Here is a 21,026-nt window from a genome sequence, read left to right on the forward strand (position 1 = left end):
GCTTGATGTAGACAATGGATCATGTGATGTGGTCTGGATGAAAGCTGGAGGCATGTAGGTAAGTATAGCCGTCAGCTGGTTTCCAGTATAGGGTGGTGTTTATGTGACCATCGCTTATTAGCACTGTAGTGTCTAGGAAGTGGACCTCTCGTGTGGACTGGTCCAGGCTGAGGTTGATGGTGGGGTGGAAATTGTTGAAATCCTGGTGGAATTCCTCAAGGGCCTCCTTCCCATGGGTACACATGATAAAGATGTCATCAAAGTAGCGGAAGTAGAGTAGGGGCGTTAGGGGATGAGAGCTGAGGAAGCGTTGTTCTAAGTCAGCCATAAAAATGTTGGCATACTGTGGGGCTATGCGGGTACTCATAGCAGTCCCACTGACTACTGGTCCTGTCTCTGAGGAGTGATTAGTATCTATTGCTCCTGAGTAAGGAAGAAGAACCCAATCGGAAATTAACCTCTCCAGTGGTACAATTCTCTACATTGAATTAGTAACAAATTTCCTCTCTACCAACCTCAGCTTGAATTCTGTAAATATGATACAAGGTGAGATAAAGTACACCTTTCTATACCAAAAACCACCCATATAGTCACTCTTTGGTTAGTGGGTGGTGTTTCAGTGCTTTCATGTCTGGTCAGGATTCCTCCAAAGAAGCTGACTTTAATTTCTGTTAGTGTTTTATTCAGTACTCTGCCAGCTGGAGCCTTTGGTGGAGGGGTTGCTGATTTGGTGCCCTTTCTGGCCACACCCCTTTGGCCAGTGCTGTTTGCTTTTACAGTGTTGACCTCTTATAGTCTCTCACACCTTTGCACTGCCACAGACAGGACCCATATCCTGCTGCCAAGGCCTTCTACTAGTGTTTGTAATATTGAAGTAATTTTAGCATGTTGTTATTGGTCACAATGTTATGAAGTCCCTTTTTAAAATTCTGTTACAATATTTGACTGTGATACATTGCAGCTGTGAATTCTATGGGCTGAATGTCCACTGACTTCTGTGTGAAGAAACATTTTCTAAAAATATTCATTGCCCTTCTGTAGCTCTTTCCTATCTCTACCACTGGAAGATATCACTATATCATATTGTCTTTAAAGAGTTAATCTTTGGCAGGAAGTTCACGTTTGAAGTTACTGTGCATCCTACAAAGATACTATACAGACCCTTACTTCCTGTTGATTCACCTATTCTCTCATTCACAAAGACAGGAGCCAGTGGCATGAATGCAGCATTATACAGTCAGGCTAATTACAGAGCATCAGACTTGTGTTTACTTGCTAGTTAAATAAGTTAACTTAAAATTTGTCTCAGGCATCACAAAAATTCCACAGAAGTGACCAAAATTGAACACAGTACTCCAAATATCAGAGTGTGTCATTGTTCCGTTCCCAATATATTCTGAATTACCTTTATTTCCTTTTTAAAGGTACCCAGGCATCCTGTTTGCTCTTCTAACTCGTGCACATTGGTTAATATTATATTGAATTACATTTCGTCTCATATGCACCAAAACTTCAAAATCAATTAACTTTGTATTAGATAAAGAAAATTCAGTCCAAAATAAACTCATACATTCTGTTCATAAATGATCAAAAACACCTGATAGCATGTTGTCATAAATATAAAGGAAAGGGTAAACCCCTTTAAAATCCCTCCTGGCCAGAGGAAAAATCCTCTCACCTGTAAAGGGTTAAGACGCTAAAGGTAACCTCGCTGGCACCTGACCAAAATGACCAATGAGGAGACAAGATACTTTCAAAAGCTGGGAGGAGGGAGAGAAACAAAGGGTCTGTGTCTGTCGGTATGCTGCTTTTGCTGGGGATAGACCAGGAATGGAGTCTTAGAACTTTAGTAAGTAATCTAGCTAGGTATGTGTTAGATTATGATTTCTTTAAATGGCTGAGAAAAGAATTGTGCTGAATAGAATGACTATTTCTGTCTGTGTGTCTTTTTTGTAACTTAAGGTTTTGCCTAGAGGGATTCTCTATGTTTTGAATGTAATTACCCTGTAAGGTATCTACCATCCTGATTTTACAGAGGGGATTTCTTTACTTTTATTTACTTCTATTTTTATTAAAAGTCTTCTTGTAAGAAAACTGAATGCTTTTTCATTGTTCTCAGATCCAAGGGTTTGGGTCTGTGGTCACCTATGCAAATTGGTGAGGATTTTTACCAAACCTTTCCCAGGAAGTGGGGTGGAAGGGTTGGGAGGATTTGGGGGGGAAAGACGTGTCCAAACTACGTTTCCCAGTAAACCCAGTTAGAGTTTGGTGGTGTCAGTGGATATTCCAAGGACAAAGGATAAAATTAATTTGTACCTTGGGGAAGTTTTAACCTAAGCTGGTAAAAGTAAGCGTAGGAGGTTTTCATGCAGGTCCCCACATCTGTACCCTAGAGTTCAGAGTGGGGGAGGAACCTTGACACATATGCACACGATTCCCAGAAAGCTGAACATGGGACCTATCCAATGCTGGAACAAAGTTAGTCTAATGGGTGAGGGATAAAAAGTAACAGCTCTGCTTTGCCGAGCTGTGTGGTAGTGGAAGCTGATACGAATGAAGCGTGGCTCTAACTGATCTGTTCACTGTTACATGTATGCATAAAGTGACATTCTGTTAATTGGGATGTCTTGTATGCTAAACCTACTTTGTAACTTTTCCATTCATACAAAAATATCATAAAATATTTCTCAATTTTTGTCTGTTCATGTGGATGTGGATATGTTACAGTTCATTAGAATATACCATACAGATAGATCAGGAATAAGGAGGGAGGGGAATGGCAAAGTCTCAAAGCATATGATGGAGCAGAGGGTGATTTTGCAGAGTAGAGTTTTATATGCCAAATAAAGAGTTGGAAGTCATGGGCTATGTCCAGGAAAAATAAGCCTCAAGAGACAGGCTTTGAAGTGCTAGGAAGTTGCGGGGGCGTTACAGATGGTAAGAGCAGAATGGAAGAGGTATCTACTGTCCACTGTAGAGAGAGACAAGGTGGGAGAAAAGGAGGAATGCTGGTATTTGAAAAGCATAGAGAACAACCTGTAAAATGGAAAGGGTTGAATTGGAGAGGTGGAGGGGAACTCAAATTGATGGAGAATCATGAAGACTAGGAGAGAGAGTTTGTGCATTTTAATTGTTTGCAAGTTATAATTATTCTTAAAAGTATTTCTGAAAATTCCCAGGACTCTTCATAGCCATAATAATCTAGTGCAGTGACTAACTGGAGAGGAATTATACAAAAAAGAATTGATTGCAAACTGAAAAAAAGAGACTAAAATGAACCAATAATATTATTTTGTAATACATGTATTTTTTTCATTTCTTTATATCTTTAGAAGTTTAACAATGACTGGTGGATAGGACGGTTGGTAAAAGAAGGCTGTGAAATAGGATTCATACCAAGTCCAGTCAAATTAGAAAACATGAGGATACAGCATGAACAAAGGGCAAAGCAAGGAAAATTCTACTCCAGGTAATAAAAATAAAGACAAATTTTAAAATATCTTTGACTGTGATGTGTAACTTATGAATCATAACTGTAGATTCAAGGCATCCAATATTTCTTTATTGTTTTCTCTTTAGTTAATATAATTGTTAACTCTGAAAATTTTGAATTAATTAAGGAACACTGTCACAAAATAATAGTTTTAGTGGTCTGGTTTCACTGCTACTGTTAAGAAAAAGCAGGGAATATTGGTCTAAATGAGGACAATGTGCCACTCTCATTTCAAAGCGATAGAGTTATGCATTAGCCGCACAGTAATTCTAACTAGTTTGTGTCAGCATTTCCAGTGTGAATCCTTAATTTCAGGGGTGTTCAAGTCATGTAAAGATATCACTGGTGCTGAATTTTAGCTATCAAGGTCTTAACCTAAAAGTTCACAAAATGTTTTAAAATATGAGTTCATCCAAAACTCATTCTGTACTTTAGCTTTCCTTAAAAGTTAATGGGCACTCTTGAAATACATAAAATAGATAAACACGGGCAAACAAACTATGACCTGAAACAATTAAGAATATTCAATTAATATGAATCTCATATATTTAAGGAAAATTGTTGTTATGGTGTGAGTTAAAAATATTATCAGCCTTAATTTTGCATGTTTGATTTTCAGAGATGAGTTTCACAATTGTGTGCATCCAATTTGTATGCACATATACAGTTGTGTGTGCAAACTGGGTACTTGCACATAGATAGGGCCAACAAGATACCTAACTGTGCACATATATCACCACTGCAAATGCAAATTGGTATCTGTGTATGCAAATTTGGTGTGCAAAAGTGCAGTTTACTTACAATTGAAAATCAGACTCTCTGAATTTCTTAGCATTTTGTAATTTGTTTTCACAGCTTTATAGCTATTTCCAACACTAGTTCAGTTTAGAATTCACAGAGAATGGTGACATAGACTTATGAACTGAAAGCAGAATCTGCACTTCTGGAAATACTTTTTTCTCAAGGAAAATGCTTTCCTATCTCGGACTATACATACTTGTCCGCCTAACAAAATGTTTTTTTCTCTGTCAGTACAACTTTTACAGTACATTTTATATTGGATGTTGTGTGCCTATTATCACTGAGGTCTGACTATGTGTTCAGCATTGCCTAAAATTAAACATACAGTATCTCCAAGTATACCTCAGTATCAAGATGCCGTAAGGATACGCTATCTACTGTAGTATATCTAGTGCAGTGTTTATCCTCATAAGTATGTCAACAAATTTTGTGGCAAATACCACTCATCCCTTCTCTGGTATAAAGGGCTCTAATTGCAGTAAAACATGTGTGTTTTCACTATTTGTGGGTGGGTTTGCAGAGAGCATGGAGGGAAGCTGAATGTCACGGACGCCCTTTGTGCGCTATTATAAAGGGAAGCATTGTTGAGGATCAGGAATGCTGTGAGAGCACAGGCAACTGTAGACCTAAGGTAACAGCAGTGGCCATGGAATAACTGTTGTGTAACTCCACAGTCTTGAGTGGGGAGAATTCATTTCCCTCAAAACCACATAGAGCTCTTCAGCACACCAGCCTGGTGTTGACCAAAGCATTTGTCTCTTCCTGATTTTAAAGTTCTTCATTCTCCTGAAGTTCTGGCTGGCATTGCTGCTGTCTTAGATTGGTATACTTATTTTATTCTTCATATAGGAAAAAAAATACCAGTGATAAATTCAGTCTCTTATAAGAGGACACGGCATTCATATTTGCAATGGAAATGTAACCTTTTTCACCTACATTTTCAGATGCAGGTTAAAAAGTTAATGGGAGGCAAATGGCTAAAATACCATATGGTTCTCAGGAAATGTCAGGATTTAAATATAAAAACTAGCCTTTATCTGACTCTCACATCGTCTGGAGGCAGCCAATCAATCATGCAGCAAGAGGGAGAATATATAAATAAGGCTCTTCCAGAGGTACATGCTAGAACTGATCATCTCTTTGTAGCTCTTATGTCCCTGGCACATGGCAAATTGGAATTTGCATTGCATGAAGTTCTGAGTGCATTGAACAGCCTCCTCAGTAGACGGTGAACCAACCTACTCATCTGTTCCAGTGGCCAGTAGTTGCCACTCTTCACTTGTCTTCTCTCTCCAGGCAGGATTTTAAGCTTCTCTCAGATAATGCTGTGTGCCAGTTTTGCAGCTGTTAAATTCAGCTTTGATTGCTTGTTGCATGTACTTTTCAGGTCTAGTAGCAGTAGTAAATTTACCTTGTTACTTTATTTAAATTAAAAAAAATATTTCTTGAAAGGGTCTGGCAGCACACCAAGGTTTCAAAGAACGAAGCAGTGGTGATACACTTCTTACTGTTGTCTCTCTTGCCTTTTTCTTGTTATCTTTTAGTTTGGGTCTCATTTTGAGTTTTGTTTTGTTTTGTTACCTTTGCTATCCAGGCATGTTGTCTTGTGTCCATTTTTCTTTTGTAGATATGGAAAATAGTCCTGTGGCTTCAAATATTTCCAGTGAGTGCCTGGTGTACTCAGCATACTGGTTTACATTCCTGTACTTGCAAAAAGAAAAGGAGTACTTGTGGCACCTTAGAGACTAACCAATTTATTTGAGCACTGTAAGGAGAGTGATCACTTTAGATAAGCTATTACCAGCAGGAGAGTGGGGTGGGAGGAGGTATTTTTTCATGCTTTCTCTGTATATAATAAGATCTTCTACACTTTCCGCAGTATGTATCTGATGAAGTGAGCTGTAGCTCACGAAAGCTTATGCTCAAATAAATTGGTTAGTCTCTAAGATGCCACAAGTACTCCTTTTCTTTTTGCGAATACAGACTAACACGGCTGTTACTCTGATTCCTGTACTTGTGTCATTCACTGTGTTTGTAATGCCTTGGCAAGGATCGCTATGCATTTGGATATAGGATCTTCTCCAGGATATCTCCTTCAGCTATCAGATATTAGGGCAAATACCTTGTGTTGTGTCTGGCCTTGTGATGCTTGCTTAAATCCAGAGCTAAGGCAGCATGAAAAACCTTGAAGGAGGAGTCTTAGACATAATCAGATGTGAGTGTAGTTCTCTTACTGGGCCACAAGCTTGTCTGTCAGAAACTGGCACTAATATGGCCTGAAAGGTCCAGGAGGAGTGCTTCAACATCCTGGGTGTCTTTGGAAGAGAAGGAAATGACCCTCCCGCTGAGGACCTGAACTATCCTGGGTTTTTTTAAATAAGAGGATAGATTAAATTGAGCTGTCTGAGGAGTTTTCAAGGACTCAAAAGTGGATGTTATGGTGTTTTTGGAAATGCATGCCCCGTGGATCTGGAGATAGTGCTATCACATCTGGTTCTAGATCAGATTGTGATTAAATGTTTCTGCCAGTTATAGTTTCCATAACGGTACATGTATAAACTACTAAAGAAATTACTGCTAGTTCCATCTTATTCCTGACAGGTATACGTAGTACCCATAAAAATCCACAAAGCTAACATACATCCTTCAGAACCCTTCTTGAAACTCTCCTATTCCATGATGTCTACCAACCCCCCCCCACAAAACAAAACAAAACAACTTAACAGTGACTAAACTCCTGGTCCACTGTCTATCACGTTGATCCATATTTCCTTATTGTTTCCTTGTCTTCCCTATCTGTCCGTCTCCATCCGTTGTCTCTTGTCTTATACTGAGATTGTAAGCTCTTTGGGGCAGCTTTTTGTATTTTCGTTTTGTGTTTGTACCCTAGCACAATGGTGTCCTGGTTCATGCCTAGACCTTACAGGCACTACAGAAATACAAATTAGTAATAACAATAACAACAACAACACAGGGGCCGTGTTAGTCGTGGTTCAAATTATAGCCTTCTTGACACCTAAGTGTAGCATGATGTGAACTGGGAAGGGACAATTCAGCAGTCAGCAAGTGTTCAAATGTTGAGCTCAATTCTGATTTCAGTCAAGTCAAGCCAAAGTAAATACAGGCAGAGTTCACTGAGGAAAGTAGAGTTACTCTGGATTTACCTTGGTTTAACTAAAGTCAGGATGCAGTCCATTGTAATATGTTTGCAGTACCAAGGCACGCTGCCACAAAAGATTCTCAATTATATTACCCCGAGGCTTCCATAGTTTCAGGCCAGACAGTGAGGAAGTGTCTCCTTATATCTGTCTGTCATGCCATCCAAGACTAACTTAATGATGGTTCAAGGACAGTTTGTGACACTCAGGTGGCATATGTAAGTCCTTTGTGCAAATTACAGTGAACATCGATGTGTTCACTTCTGCAGGAGGTGGCCACATTGTCCTCTAATGGTCAAGTTAGATTTAATTACCTTTCCTGTCTGAGATTGGTGGGGGCCAATCCTATGAGGCTGAAAGTTTTGCCATGGCACAAACTGCTAATAGGGGAATGTTCTTCCTAATCTCTGTCAATTAGTGGGGTTGTGCCATGAATCATAAACCAGTTATCCAGTTAGTTGTTCTATTTTTCTAGGTAAATAAAATTTATTTTTTTAATATTGTTACTGAGTGAATCTAGTTTCTATTTGAGGCAAGTGTTTGTTTTGTTAATAATTAACAAGCTTCCAGAAACATCTCTGGAGATTCTTAGTTTCTGTATAATTGGGATACTATTGTAATTTACACTGTTCTGAAGAAAAGGAACATTTCTTACCTGTAATGCTCTCTCTATCTCTCACCCCCCGCACACACACACCCCTACATACAGTACCTTTCCATCAGAGTTTTGGATTATTTTGTTTTGATTATTAGTTTATTTGAACATTTTAAAAAGAAGTGAGAAGTAACAGGTATTGACCATTGGAAAGCCAAAGCAAATACCATAAGAGGTGTACATCTGGTGATGAGGCATTTCCATTCAGAACTTTGAGCTGTGGATATTCCAACCTTGCATTTGCCAAAGGTACTAGTTCCACATAGTGATGATCAATTGTTGTGTGTGCTTTTGAAAATAATATTTTTTTCTTCCTTGAGTACTACTATCAGCAGTTCTGAGAGAAAGTATATGAAGGCAAAAATTTTAATCTGTATGTCCAATGGATTTACTGAAAAAGTGTTCATATTAAGATCACAATGAAAGTAGGTATATCTTCCTAGTAGATATAACTACCAGCAGAATAAATCATTAGGTATTAAAACTGGACCAATATGGAAACAAATTGACGTGTACAATCCCTCAGTCCCCAAAGTGTGCATACATTTTGTTTAAAGTGTAAGTTTACACTGAGAGCAGGAATACTGCCTGTCTTTGTTTAGTGACCCATCTGATAGTTTGAAAGAGAGAGAATGAATACATGCTTGATTTACTAATTGATAAGACTTTTAACACTGATTTCTTGTGTACTCTAGTAAATCAGGAGGAAATTCATCATCCAGTTTGGGTGACATAGTACCTAGTTCCAGAAAATCAACGCCTCCATCATCTGGTAAGTAGGTCACTAGCCTTTAGACAACCTGTTTATAGAATTGTGTTTAGTCATTTAAGATTTACACTACTTTGTGTTACACTTTTTAAACTGAGTTGGAGAAAGGGTCTTCCTAACTTTTAGTCTCCTGTGGCACAGTGGCAGGTGGTTGTCATGTGAGACTGGTTTGCGTCTGTGCTGGAGATGAGGGAATTGGACAAATTCGTTCTTGCCTCTGCCTGGCTAGTTCATGCAGTGATATGGTTGTTATCAAATCTGTTCAACTGCTGTCTTGATTTCACTGTGACGTTATGTTATAAAATCATGGGGGATGTGTGTGTGTGTGTGTGTGTGTGTGTGTGTTTGGGGGGGGAATTAGGCTGGAAAAATAAGGTGAAATTAAACCTTTCCAGAACTTGTGCCCTTCTAAAGTTGTGTGATTTGTCAGCTGTTGCTGTTTTATACTAGGACAGTCAAAGTTTTCTCCTGAGCAATTCCTGATGAGTGAGGATAATCTTCTAGTACCGGTAAGAAAAAGGTGCTGAGATGAATCAGGAATATCTTTAGGGTCCTACAAACACACCACAAACTACATAATTTTATAACATCAGGAGCTTTTATTTGCACAATTTTGATAGGTTTTACAAAGCAGATCATGACTCAATTCTTGTAGATTTGTTTTACTTTCTTGATGCAGAATTCTTTTTAATAAATGCTTCTTTGCATTTAGAGCACCAACAGACACATTTGAACTTAGTTTAGGTTATGTTCAAGTGGCATTAAGCAATTGCACTTATGAGTTTCACCAGCATGCTAAGAATAGCTAGTTTAATTAAAAGAAACTGGGACATGACCGGTTATCTTGAACAGAATCCTAAGGAGTTTGTGTGCAAAAAGAAAGGAAAGAAAGAAAGAAAGAAAGAAAGAAAGAAAGAAAGAAAGAAAGAAAGAAAGAAAGAAAGAAAGAAAGAATTTGGGAGTTTTCATTGTTATGTCAGTTGGTTGAAAAGAAATATTTCTTTTATATTCAAATACCTAAACTTCCTAAAATATTTTTGTATAATTTTAACTACTAAATTAAGAGATAGAAGTGTATTAAAGCCCTAGCACTGTGTTAAGGGATACTGTGTTGCTGGATGTTTTATCTTTTGGATGAGTGAAAAAACAGAGGTACATAATACTTGCAGTCAATAAGAACCTCATGTCACTCTTTAGTCTTGTCTACACAAGCAAAAAGAGTTTGTTTTCCAATCAAGTTAGCTTCGATGGCGCCTAGGCTACAATACAACCAGCTAAAATGATCAAATTATGAAATAAGATAATTTGATTGAAAAACACACTTTTCTTGCCTGTGTAGACATGGCTTTGTAATAGCAGTAGTGTTAAGCCTGATGTTTTAGCTAATTTCACTTCAGTTCCCTACTTTGACGTTTCAACTGAAAAAGTTGTTCTTCATGCCAAATTCAACAGAGTATTTAAGTACATACTTAGGTGTTTTGTTGTATGAGGACCCTAAACTGTATTGATGTGCACTGTTAAGGCTTCCACTTTCCACCCAGAGCATTTTGGTGGTAGGGAGAGTGATCTGTGTATAGTTTTATAGCACTTGGGCTTTGTCTGTAGTGATTAGTGATATTTCAGGATGAAACACTTTGTATACTACAAATATTTGTACAGCAGATCAGCAAATATATTTCCATTTATTTGAAATATCTCATTTAATGATCACAGAATGTTTTACGGAATTTGGTGGTAAGAGAACTGAAAATGAAGCCAGAAAATTGAATTATTATTTGAGATATAATTTGAGACAGAGATGAGCTAACCTGGTAATCAAAAACGCAAACGGATGTGTGGAGGAGCCCCAACTTAGCTGGTATTTTCCTCCATCCTGAGCCTATTGAGCACATGGTCCCTGCCCCTGTATTTAAGCATTCCTTTAAACAGAGCTTTTAGGAAGCAGTATTTCCAAGAGTTTAATTTTACTGTGCTTGACTCCTCCATATTGAGGCTTGGGGAAAATAGTCATGAATAGTGAATAGCTGCTTGCTGGTGTATCTTAATATTTTGGTTTTTGCATATTTTTGTCTAAAATATACTGAGAGGGGAACTGATGCGTGAGTTAGGCATGGCAGTGGACAATGCATACCACCCCATTCCACTCTCGTAACGCACCTGCAACACTCCTGCTATTCTGTTGCTGGTCGTTCTGCTTGGGAGAGATTGACAACTGTACCAAAATATGGACTAATTCCATGATGTGCAGAAATGAGAACTAGGATGAGTTAATTTCACTTTTGAAAAAAAACCAGTATGTTACCAGGCTGACTAGTTTAAACCTGCAGTGCAAAAAACAAATGCCAAACAAAATGAACAAATACTGAAAAATGAGAGACTTTATCTTTCTGGACCAGTCTGATCAGTCCATGAAAGCCTCATAGCCTACATAATAAATGTGATGGCAACTTAGTATGATGACCAAACATAAAGACCCAAAATCACAATGATGACCAAGTACATTAGAACAACAATAATAACTACTATTGAAGAAGGGGGACTAACATGAAGATCAAAGAAGAAAAATGAAAGCAAAGAACACAACCTTAAAATGACAAATGCAAAACCAACAAGCTAATTTTCTCATGTACAATTTGTCAGATTAAAAAAATCAAATTATTTTGCAAAAATGAAAAAGACTTTTGAGGGGAGGGGAGTTTTTAGCTTGAAATATTTCATCCATCTCTGGTAATACCCTTGCTTTTCCTGAAGAGTCTTGGAACATCAAAGCCTGTATGTTGTTTGAGATGGCCATTGCATTTACTTATGCATTAAGGAGTATATTTTACTACTTAGTCAATGGCTTTTCAGTTACTACAGATGCCTTGTATTATAGAAAAATTCATCTTAATTCTCTTTGAAAAGGTGTCTTTATCGGAGTGGTGTAGTGATTTAGTTAAACATACTCAGAGTAATTTGCATAGGAATGGGTGTAGCAGCTGGTGGTATCTTCTTTCCTCCCTCTACTCAAGACTAGGCTCTGGGCAGCTCCACAGCCACAGATCTGTGGTTCGTCCCCAGTTTGGCTTCCTGCTCTATAGTGTTGTGGTGAATGCTATTTAAACTCTCTTGTTTGGCGTTTATTACACTTTTTTTATTGTTTCAAGTTTTGTTTCTTACTGTATTGTTGGATTTATTTATTTATTTTGGTCCGTGGTGAGTTAAGAGCTGTCTGGTGCACTGAGACCCAGATACCAGAGGGTGCAGAGCTGGAAAGTGCAGAAGCTCAAGATTTGTCATCTGGGCCTCCAACCCATGCCACAGCACTTGAACCAGTTAATCAAAATATCTCCTGTAGCAAATATGTTCATAGTAACACAGGAACTGAGAGATAATTGCCCTTGTTTCTACTGAGTTACTCCATTTTATTCTTATTGATCCTTATACTATGTAGCACACTAATTGTATTATACAGCTAATAATTGCTATTTATAATTTGGGAGGGAAAATTTTGGAGGAAAACGTTGGGTTTTTCTGTGGCTGTTGTAGGGGAATCAAAGTGATGTCAGAATGAAAATCTGGCCAAATGATCTTCTGGGGAGGCCTTGTTTAAAGTATCTATTCAGGAAGATGTACCTCAATAAGACTCTTGGAGATTATTGCATGAGAACTATACATGCTCAGGGAAGCAGTTCCATGCTTGGGTGTCCCTAAGCCTCTGAATGACAGAAGGTGGGACTGGACAACAGGGGATGGATCACTCAGTAATTGCCCTATTCTGAAGCACCTGTCAGAAGATGGGATACTGGGCTACCTGGACCAGGAGAAAATGTGTGCTAGTCAAGCAGAAGAGATGACTGGCCCAAGTAACTCTTAAATCAGAAGTTGCACATAGACTGGCTGATCCAGCTGTTTACTGGTCACATAACTTGGTGGCTAGTACTGCTGCATGGATCAGTGCTGTTCCACCCACAAAACAGCAGCATGGAGATCACCTAGGTAGATTTATAATCACGGTGATTATTTATGGTTTTAGCTAAAGTCTACACTTCTTCTACCACTAATGGACCTTGTAGGCCTTGAATTAATTCCATTCAGCGTACTGCCTTATACAAGTGTTTCCGAAGTTTGTTTGTTTGTTTTTGTTTGTTTGTTTTAGAGAGAGACAGAATCTCGAGGTATCTGTCAGAGGGTAGGTAAGATCTTCCCAGGATATGGATACACAATTTTTGTGGATTAATTCCCTGTGTCCATTTGTCAGCAGTGGAGGGTGCTCATTGGAGACAAGTTTAACACAATACCCAAGGTTATGGTAGACTGCTCTATGTGAGGGTGCCTAAAAAAGTCTAGGATACTTTGTTGCAGATATAGCTAGCAGACCTCTGTTGGCCATACATTGATGAGAGCTCAGTTTTTCATTCTCCTTTGCGTTCTAGAAACCATTTAGCACTGAGTCCATTAATGTTTTTATTGTTTACATTGTCACTAATCACTAACTTGCTGTAGGATGCACCATATATTTATGCTGCCACCTCTGTCTGATGCATATGATTTCCTTTTGGAGAATGGGGTGGAGTAGCAATGGTTTATTGTTGCCACTTCCATCTTGCCCTCCCCACTTCCTCACTTGATCTTTTCAGCAGAATTCAGCATGTCTCCATGATAACTAGGCTAAGTTTTCTTTCTTCCCCTTGCCATTCATTTAAGTGTTCATTAACATTAGATGTGTTTTATTATTTCTAATGAATGTATCTTGTGCCTACTGTACATTTTTTATTTAAATAATGTGATTTTAAAAGGTAGTGCCAATTATATTCTGCTCTTAGATAATTGTGTGTAACTGAGTATCTGAGGCAGATTTTGACTCATGGAATTAAAAACTTCAGACAGAAAAGTGTTCTGTGTTTCGTATCCTAAGTACATAATACTAAAATCTTAATTCAAGATAGCACATTTTGAACTAGAATTCTGTAAAATAAATATATAAATAAATAATCTAGATACTGTAGGTCAAATTCTGTTCTTTTACACTGATGTAAATACAGAGTAACTCCACTGAAGAACTCCAAATTTGGTTCAACATTACAAAGAGCAGAACTTGACCATTTATCAGTTTTGTGAGAGTAGACCTGTGGATGTCTGATTTAATTCTGGAAAAGGGAATTTGAAGAAAATGTTACAGTAGTTGTTACAGATATTGCCTTGTGTGTTTTCTAATCCTAATGTTTTGCACCTTTAAATTTTTCCCGTTAAGTTTTTACTGTGTTCTGTAGTCATGGTTGATTTTTTACTTCAGGTAGTTTAATTTTCTTTTTTTCTTTTTAACCTATTTCTCCTCTCCCTACCATCTGATAATTTTGAATTGTTTGTCTGTATATAGCTATAGACATAGATGCCACTGGCTTAGATGCAGAAGAAAATGATATTCCAGCAAACCATCGCTCCCCCAAACCCAGTGCAAACAGTGTAACATCACCCCACTCCAAAGAGAAAAGAATGCCCTTCTTTAAGAAGGTAACACCAACTTCCAAGCTCCTATCTGTCCACCTGCTCACCTGCACTGCGTCACATTTCTAGTCCTGTTAACTGTCTGCGTCCTTTGACAAGTCAATAACGTGCATGCTTTTGTTATTCTTTGTTTCTTTTCCATGCTGCTGTAGCTAAGCAGAAGCAGAAATCGGTAAGTTTACATTGACATGAGCTGTGTTTATCCTGCCACTGGCATCATTAGCATTATTACCCATAATCTATACAAGACAATCATTTTAGAACTAAGGAAGAAACAGATCAACTGATGATTGATTCCATACATTAAAACAAACATGCTAGGTACAGTCAGTGACTCAGTGAAACACTGTTACAGTACTTATCCTTTTTGATGGAATAATAGGCACAATGGGAATTTCTTTAAACATTCAAGGAAGTAAAACATTGACAACTCCATATAATGCACCTTTCTAGTGCATACTTATTCTATCTGTCTGTCTCTTTTTTTCAAGCTTTTTAACTTACAATTCAGTCTATTAAAACTATTATTAAAATCTAATCAAATACTCAACTTGTACTTACAAAAAAAACCCCTTCAATTTTAAATTTAGTCAGTATTTAAACTTCTAATCCACTAGGTGCAAAATCTGCAGATGAGCAAGACCAGTGGAAAACTGCAGACTTATTTTGGCGGTCTACTGTGAGTTTTTCCTATTGTCATATATAAATTCTCTCCCAATGTTCTTGCCTTCTCCTCCATCAATCGGATTGTAGCATCTTAACTATTCAAAATGGGACTGGTGGTCCTCTCTAGATCCAGTGCCTGTCCAAAAACTGGCCAACAAAGGTGCTACTGACTTATGCTGTTGGCATCCCTTGACTGGGACTCTAAGATGTGCTTATGACGCTGCTTGGATACGTTGTTTATCAGCAAAATATTTAGCAGCTACGATACTAGGCTAGCTACTATAATTCTACTTTCTTTTTAATCCTCAATTTTTTCTTAACGTCTCTTCCTTGGTTTTTAATTACAATCCTCTATCCATAGGTAACACTGTCATACTGTTGCCAATTCTGTGGATGCCTCCAAGCTTAGTGGTGCAAAAATTCCTCCCCTATCTTCCCTCTTATGTTTCTTCAAAAAATAGTATTCTTCTCCCCCATAAAAAGGTCCTTTTACTTGCTTCAGTGAATAATTTTCTTAAATAACATGGCTGTTATTCTCAGTCCATTATAGAATGCCTGGAATGGAATGGGAGTTTCTTGTGTTCTGAATGATATTTTAATTAATCATAATTGTAGCTATCAAAAATGCAAATAGTATGCGAAATTAAGACATCTGAATCTCTTTCTTGGCTTCTGTCAATGTAAGCCTCTCCACAAGGCTTAACCTTTGTCTCTAGAAGGACCTGTTACAGGGATGAGATTCTATATGCTTATTTATTCTTTGGCTTCTCTGATTAGAATCTCAGAATCATTTCCAGCTGTGGTGGGTATTTTCTGTAACATGTGGACAGTTGTCTATTAAAAACTGGATGGACACCCCCAACTAGTTTCAGACAGTAAAAATCACTTAACCATCTGATGGTAAAATCTCTGCCAACACCAGTCTGGGACAGATTTCAACCAGAGACCTAGAGGGAAAAATTTCTGTAGCTTGTTCCCTGATATTGTAAGGGATTGATCCCCCAAACTCTTTATTAATTTTAATAACTGATGCTTTCATCAAATAATTTTGTATAGTTTTTTCACTCATTTTCTGCTGACAAAATAGTTAATTTTAGCTGGTAAAGGCAAAAATAACTGCGTTGCTGCAATATAGATTTTAAACACTAGCATTCCATCAAAGAAGGTAATTTCTGTATCTTCCCTAATTTTCAGGTAGCTTGTTGACTAATAGCATCAGTGTTTAAGCTTTTGTGGATAGTCAGCCACCTTATAAGAAAGCTCTACTGCATTTTAACCTCGACCTCATAAACCTTTACAGATCTATTATGGATTTTTCTTAGGGATTGTCACTGTAATGCATGCATCAGATTATTTACATTCCTAGTAACAAAAGTTGAAAGGGTATATTTTCATAATTACACAACATTGTTACGGGGCTTTTCTTCAGAACATCTTAAGTAAGATCCTGCACTGTGTAAATAAGTTCTCTTCACATGCTTATGATGCCTTGGGCACTGATATTCATTCTTCTTATGTTACCAATTATGTGGTGAACCTAGATGTAACGAAACAAAACAAAAAAAGATTCAGCCACAAGCCACAAGATTGTTTTCCATGTTTTAGACTGCTTTAGTCTGCTGCTTGTGTGGCATTTTGTGCTGTTGCTGTATTAATGTTTGTCTCTGTTTTTTGTGTTTGAAAAGGTTTTTAACTGGTTTTTTATGTGATTAACCTTGGGACATGTTGAGTCCTGAAATAATTAACAGTGCCAATATCCCATGATGGTGACTGATGTATTTGTACTATGTAGGCCTTTGAAAAATAGATCTGGCATACTTCCTTTTAAACTTTTTCCAGGTTGGTGGATTTGAAACATGTTTTTTTTTTTCTCCCTAAAACAAACAAAAAGCAGCCAAAACTTTATTTTTAAAGTTGCCTGATAAGCCAGTTTTGGTAGTCTTGGGGATGTCTTGTGCAAACAGTTTAGTTCAAAACTGTTTGATTCCTATTCTTTACCATGAATATTAATTTATATGATTTTGGCAGTCTTCTGACAGATGCATTATTTATACCAATATATCTTAAAGAAAATTTATTCAAACATTCATAAATTGTGCATGATACATCAGTAAGTAGCTTATTAAATAGTATGTAACTAACATAACCCCTCTCCTTGAGAGCTTCTTATAGAAGGAGCATTGCTGTTCTCAGCTGTGTTTATTTAAACTTTCTGTAAATACTAACACGACCAGTCGTTACTGTGATTTCATTTGCCAATGATGGTAATACATATTTTAGAATTTGTGGGTGTGACTATGGAAGTTAGAATATAAGCACTTCCATGGGAATTTACAGTGATGTCACTGTGGTTTATTAAGCAGGAGACTGATATATATAAAAGAAGAGCTAGGCAATCCTTCTCCCCTTTTATTGTTTTGGTTTGGTTTGGTTTGGTTTGGTTTTGGTTTTCTTCCTCCCTGTGGTAATAATAGCTTTATTAGATTTTATAATGGACTTAATAGGGTTTTGAGAAGAACCTTCTGTCCTTACTCAGATGTCGCAGCCCTACTGTTGGTCATGCAAAGTAACTTTCATAAACAGCACATACCATTAACCACTCAGATTGTGTGTGGCTCTTTCTAAAAGGGCCAGTTCCCAATGAAATAGGGAGAGAGGGAAGGGGTACAGATGTAAGCTTTTTCAACAGAAATCCTCAAACTACACTTCTTATACTGCATGTCTATTTGCAGGAAGAGGCAATGAAAAATCAGTGAATCCCCAAGTCTCCCTTTGGTGACACTGCTGGAAATTCAGAGTTACTTATATTGTAAATTAATGCCATTCTCTGTGCATGCTGAGATTCTTAAAGTGTTTTCCATTTATGCAGACAGAGCACATCCCTCCCTATGATGTAGTGCCTTCTATGCGACCAGTAGTTTTAGTGGGGCCTTCCTTGAAGGGATATGAGGTAAGTGATTGTCAGTGACTATTTTCAGGATGTAAAAAAGACGGTCTGTCTTTATTTTCCGATTTCAGATTAAGAGGGAATGATGTTGAACAGAATCAATTAATGCCACTGGGAAGCTTAGGCAAAAATATAAGAGACTATGGGATAAATGCTTTCTTATTTTATATTTTTGCTTATCAGAATTCAGACAAGGGAAGTTAAAGTATTCAGATTGTAAATGTGCTTTTCACACCATGCCACCAGGAGTCACAAGTTTTTAGTAATCCTTAGAACACCAGTTAACCAATTTTTCTAAGTCATTAATGCCATGTAGTATTTATTTCATATGCAGAGTTTTAATTTGTTGCTTATTTGCTTTTAGGTGACAGATATGATGCAAAAAGCATTATTTGATTTTTTAAAACACAGATTTGAAGGGCGGTAAGTATTATGGAATCTCTATTTACTTGAATATAGTTCTTATTTTGAAATTAACGGGTCCCTGAGAAATAACATTCTAACCAGGACACCAATGGAAAAGAGTTTTGATAATAGGGTGCAATTAATGTTAGAGCACCTCTTGTATGCAGTAACTTGTGGTAGGGAATGAAAGCTTCATGAGCAGAGAGCATTGTTGCTGTATGGGGATGGGAAAAGTCCAAGAGACACACATGCATATTATTGAAAGTAAGGTGAAGATGGCGGTTTGTGGCCAAAGGTGGCAACTGAAATCCAAGTGGCTAACCACTTGCCCAAAGTTTTACATGTGTGGTAAAGGCATGAACTGAAAAAAATTCTTTGTTTAAATTAAACATTGTTTAGTTTAAGTTACATGAGTGATACCTGCTTTCCTGGAGAGAAATGTTTGTATAGCCAGTAGTACACTTCTTGTAGCAGTGAGACATGCTGTTCTTTGAATGTTAAGCATCCAGTGTTCAGTGATGTTAACTGGAATCTTTATATTGACTTGATTAGTTGTTGAGTCAGGCTCCAAATGAATATATATAGCAAGGCAGCTGCCTTCTGAACAAATAAAGTGGAAGAAACCAGAAGGGAGGCATGTTTGTATTCTTTGATGAATGCTTTAGCTCAGGGGTGGGCATACTTTTTGGCTCGAGGGCCACATCTGGGTGGGGGAATTGAATGCAGGGCCATGAATGTAGGGCTGGGGCAGGGGGTTGGAGTGTGGGAGGGAGTGCGGGGTGTGGTGTGCAGGAAGGGGCTCAGGGCAAGGGGTTGGGGCAGAGGAGGGGTGCGGGGTCTACGAGGGTGCTCAGGGAAGGAGGTTAGGGTGCAGGAGGCCAATGTGGATACCTCCCCCGGCCAATGGGAGGTTTGGGGGAGGTACCCACAGGCAAGAGCAGAGCACGGAGCCCTCTGCCCCCCCTTCCCATGGGGCTGCAGGGACGTGGTGCTGGCCGCTTCCTGGAGCAGAGTGGGGCCCGCAGCACAGGTGGCAATCCCACGGGCCAGAAGCAAAGCCCTGAGGGGCTAGATCCGGCCCGCAGGCCGTAGTTTGCCCATCCCTGCTTTAGCTGAACAGAGGTTGAAGTAAAAATGTGCCATCTCTCCAAGTGCTGCCAAATTGTCTGGAGAAAACTTGACATTTTCAGTTAAGAGCTTCGGCTTTGTGAGATGCTGGACAATACAGAAAATTGTAATGATACTGTCTTCTAGGATCAGTCATCTGGCATACCATAGTAGTCATCCCTTATAGTAGTGAAGTCATCAAATAATGGATATGTATCGTTCAGAAATTGTAGTGACAAAATTTTAAGTAGAAACAAAAGTTGGAACATCTTTCCTTTTTTGCTAAGTTCCTTGTGTTCTGTAAGTTTTTTGAGAACAGAGTCTTCATGGTGTGATACATTAAAAAAATCATCGTGGATGAAACAAGATGTTTGAAAATAATATAGAGATCTGACTTCATTCACTGTTACATAATTACATCTGGGAAACAAAAGGGACAGTTTATTCTCTATAGCACATATGAAGGAAACTGACAAACATGTAAAATTGAAAACTTGTTTTGCAAAATATAAAAATTTAACTTTTAGCAAATGGATATAACAAATCTAAAGTAGTGCAAAGTAGATTTATGTGTTCCATAACTACTTGGAATAATCTGTACAATGTTATACCAAGAATCATGGCATTTGGCTTTGCTTTTAGCTGTTAAGCAGACCACGGATATGTTTTTAAAATGTCTCTAATTTGTACTGTAAAAATAATTCTGTTTTCATGTATAAACTCTGGTTTGCTGCATTTGATAGTTCAGGATTTTACACAGATACATACACATATCAGAGTAAATAGAGCTATTTGGAGAGATTTTAACTTAACTGCATATGACTTATCCTCCAAGGGAATATGCCTTTTAGTTCTTAGCAAAATCATTTCCTCCCTCTTAAATGGCAAATAAAAGTATAAACAGGGAAACCGGGGGGAAGAAGAAATGGGATCAGCCTGATTTCAATCTCATCTTTGGAAGAATGTGACCTCTGTTTAGTCCTGGATAATCCAGAAAGTTTGAAGGTGGAACGAAGCCAAAGGATGTAAGTTGACTGTAGAAACCAGAAGAAGCTGAGCTGTTTTCATAGGAAACAGAAAATACAAAAGGTTATGTAGCAGGTCACTGTGACCAACTGGAAGTAATCATTTCTAATTGGATCAGCCTCACTCACAGTCCCAAAATGGAGTCTGCCAGGGACTCAGCCCATAGCTTTCATTGGCTTTTCTACCCATACTTTAATTTCTCTACAGTTAGATCCCAAACATTTGAAATCGATAGTGTATTGCGGAATCTGTTGTGACAGTGAAATGTAAAGCTTGCTCCCTCTTATAAACTTACCCAAGAAAACTGAACCATTTGATATAAAAATCACAGCCTTGGGCTGCAGCATACACTAGTCTAGGTACTTAGTCTTCTTATCACTTCTGTAACTGTATAGATATTGCTATTTATGTTACACATGAGGATCAATATTCCAAACAAAGATTAGGGAAAATGTTTTCTATGTGGCAGATTTTACGTTCCTATGGAGATACCTGTAGGAGGGAGCTTGAGA

The 21,026-nt window shown here is 38.0% G+C and overlaps 1 protein-coding gene and 1 long non-coding RNA gene across 8 annotated transcripts in view; one reads left to right on the forward strand and one right to left on the reverse strand.

Moving 5' to 3' along the window:
- Positions 1–21,026, forward strand: part of CACNB2 (calcium voltage-gated channel auxiliary subunit beta 2) — a 387,411-nt gene that overhangs the window by 328,082 nt on the left and 38,303 nt on the right. For 5 of the 7 annotated variants that reach the window (XM_074946026.1, XM_074946029.1, XM_074946030.1 and 2 more), the window contains 5 exons: positions 3,333–3,469; positions 8,803–8,879; positions 14,236–14,369; positions 17,899–17,979; positions 18,341–18,399. In XM_074946026.1, coding sequence (XP_074802127.1) covers positions 3,333–3,469; positions 8,803–8,879; positions 14,236–14,369; positions 17,899–17,979; positions 18,341–18,399 — 488 coding nt within the window. Of the gene's footprint in view, positions 1–3,332; positions 3,470–8,802; positions 8,880–14,235; positions 14,370–14,515; positions 14,536–17,898; positions 17,980–18,340; positions 18,400–21,026 lie in introns of all 7 variants that reach the window. The other 2 variants (XM_074946027.1, XM_074946031.1) reach the window with 1 other exon arrangement.
- On the reverse strand, positions 387–16,561 carry LOC141983196 (uncharacterized). The gene is made up of 3 exons (XR_012638315.1): positions 16,431–16,561; positions 14,411–14,509; positions 387–423 (listed from the first exon to the last, which is right to left on the reverse strand). It is a non-coding gene; the product is annotated as an uncharacterized LOC141983196 (long non-coding RNA).

The sequence above is a fragment of the Natator depressus genome, chromosome 2 (assembly GCF_965152275.1).
Source record: "Natator depressus isolate rNatDep1 chromosome 2, rNatDep2.hap1, whole genome shotgun sequence".
NCBI lineage: Eukaryota > Metazoa > Chordata > Testudines > Cheloniidae > Natator > Natator depressus.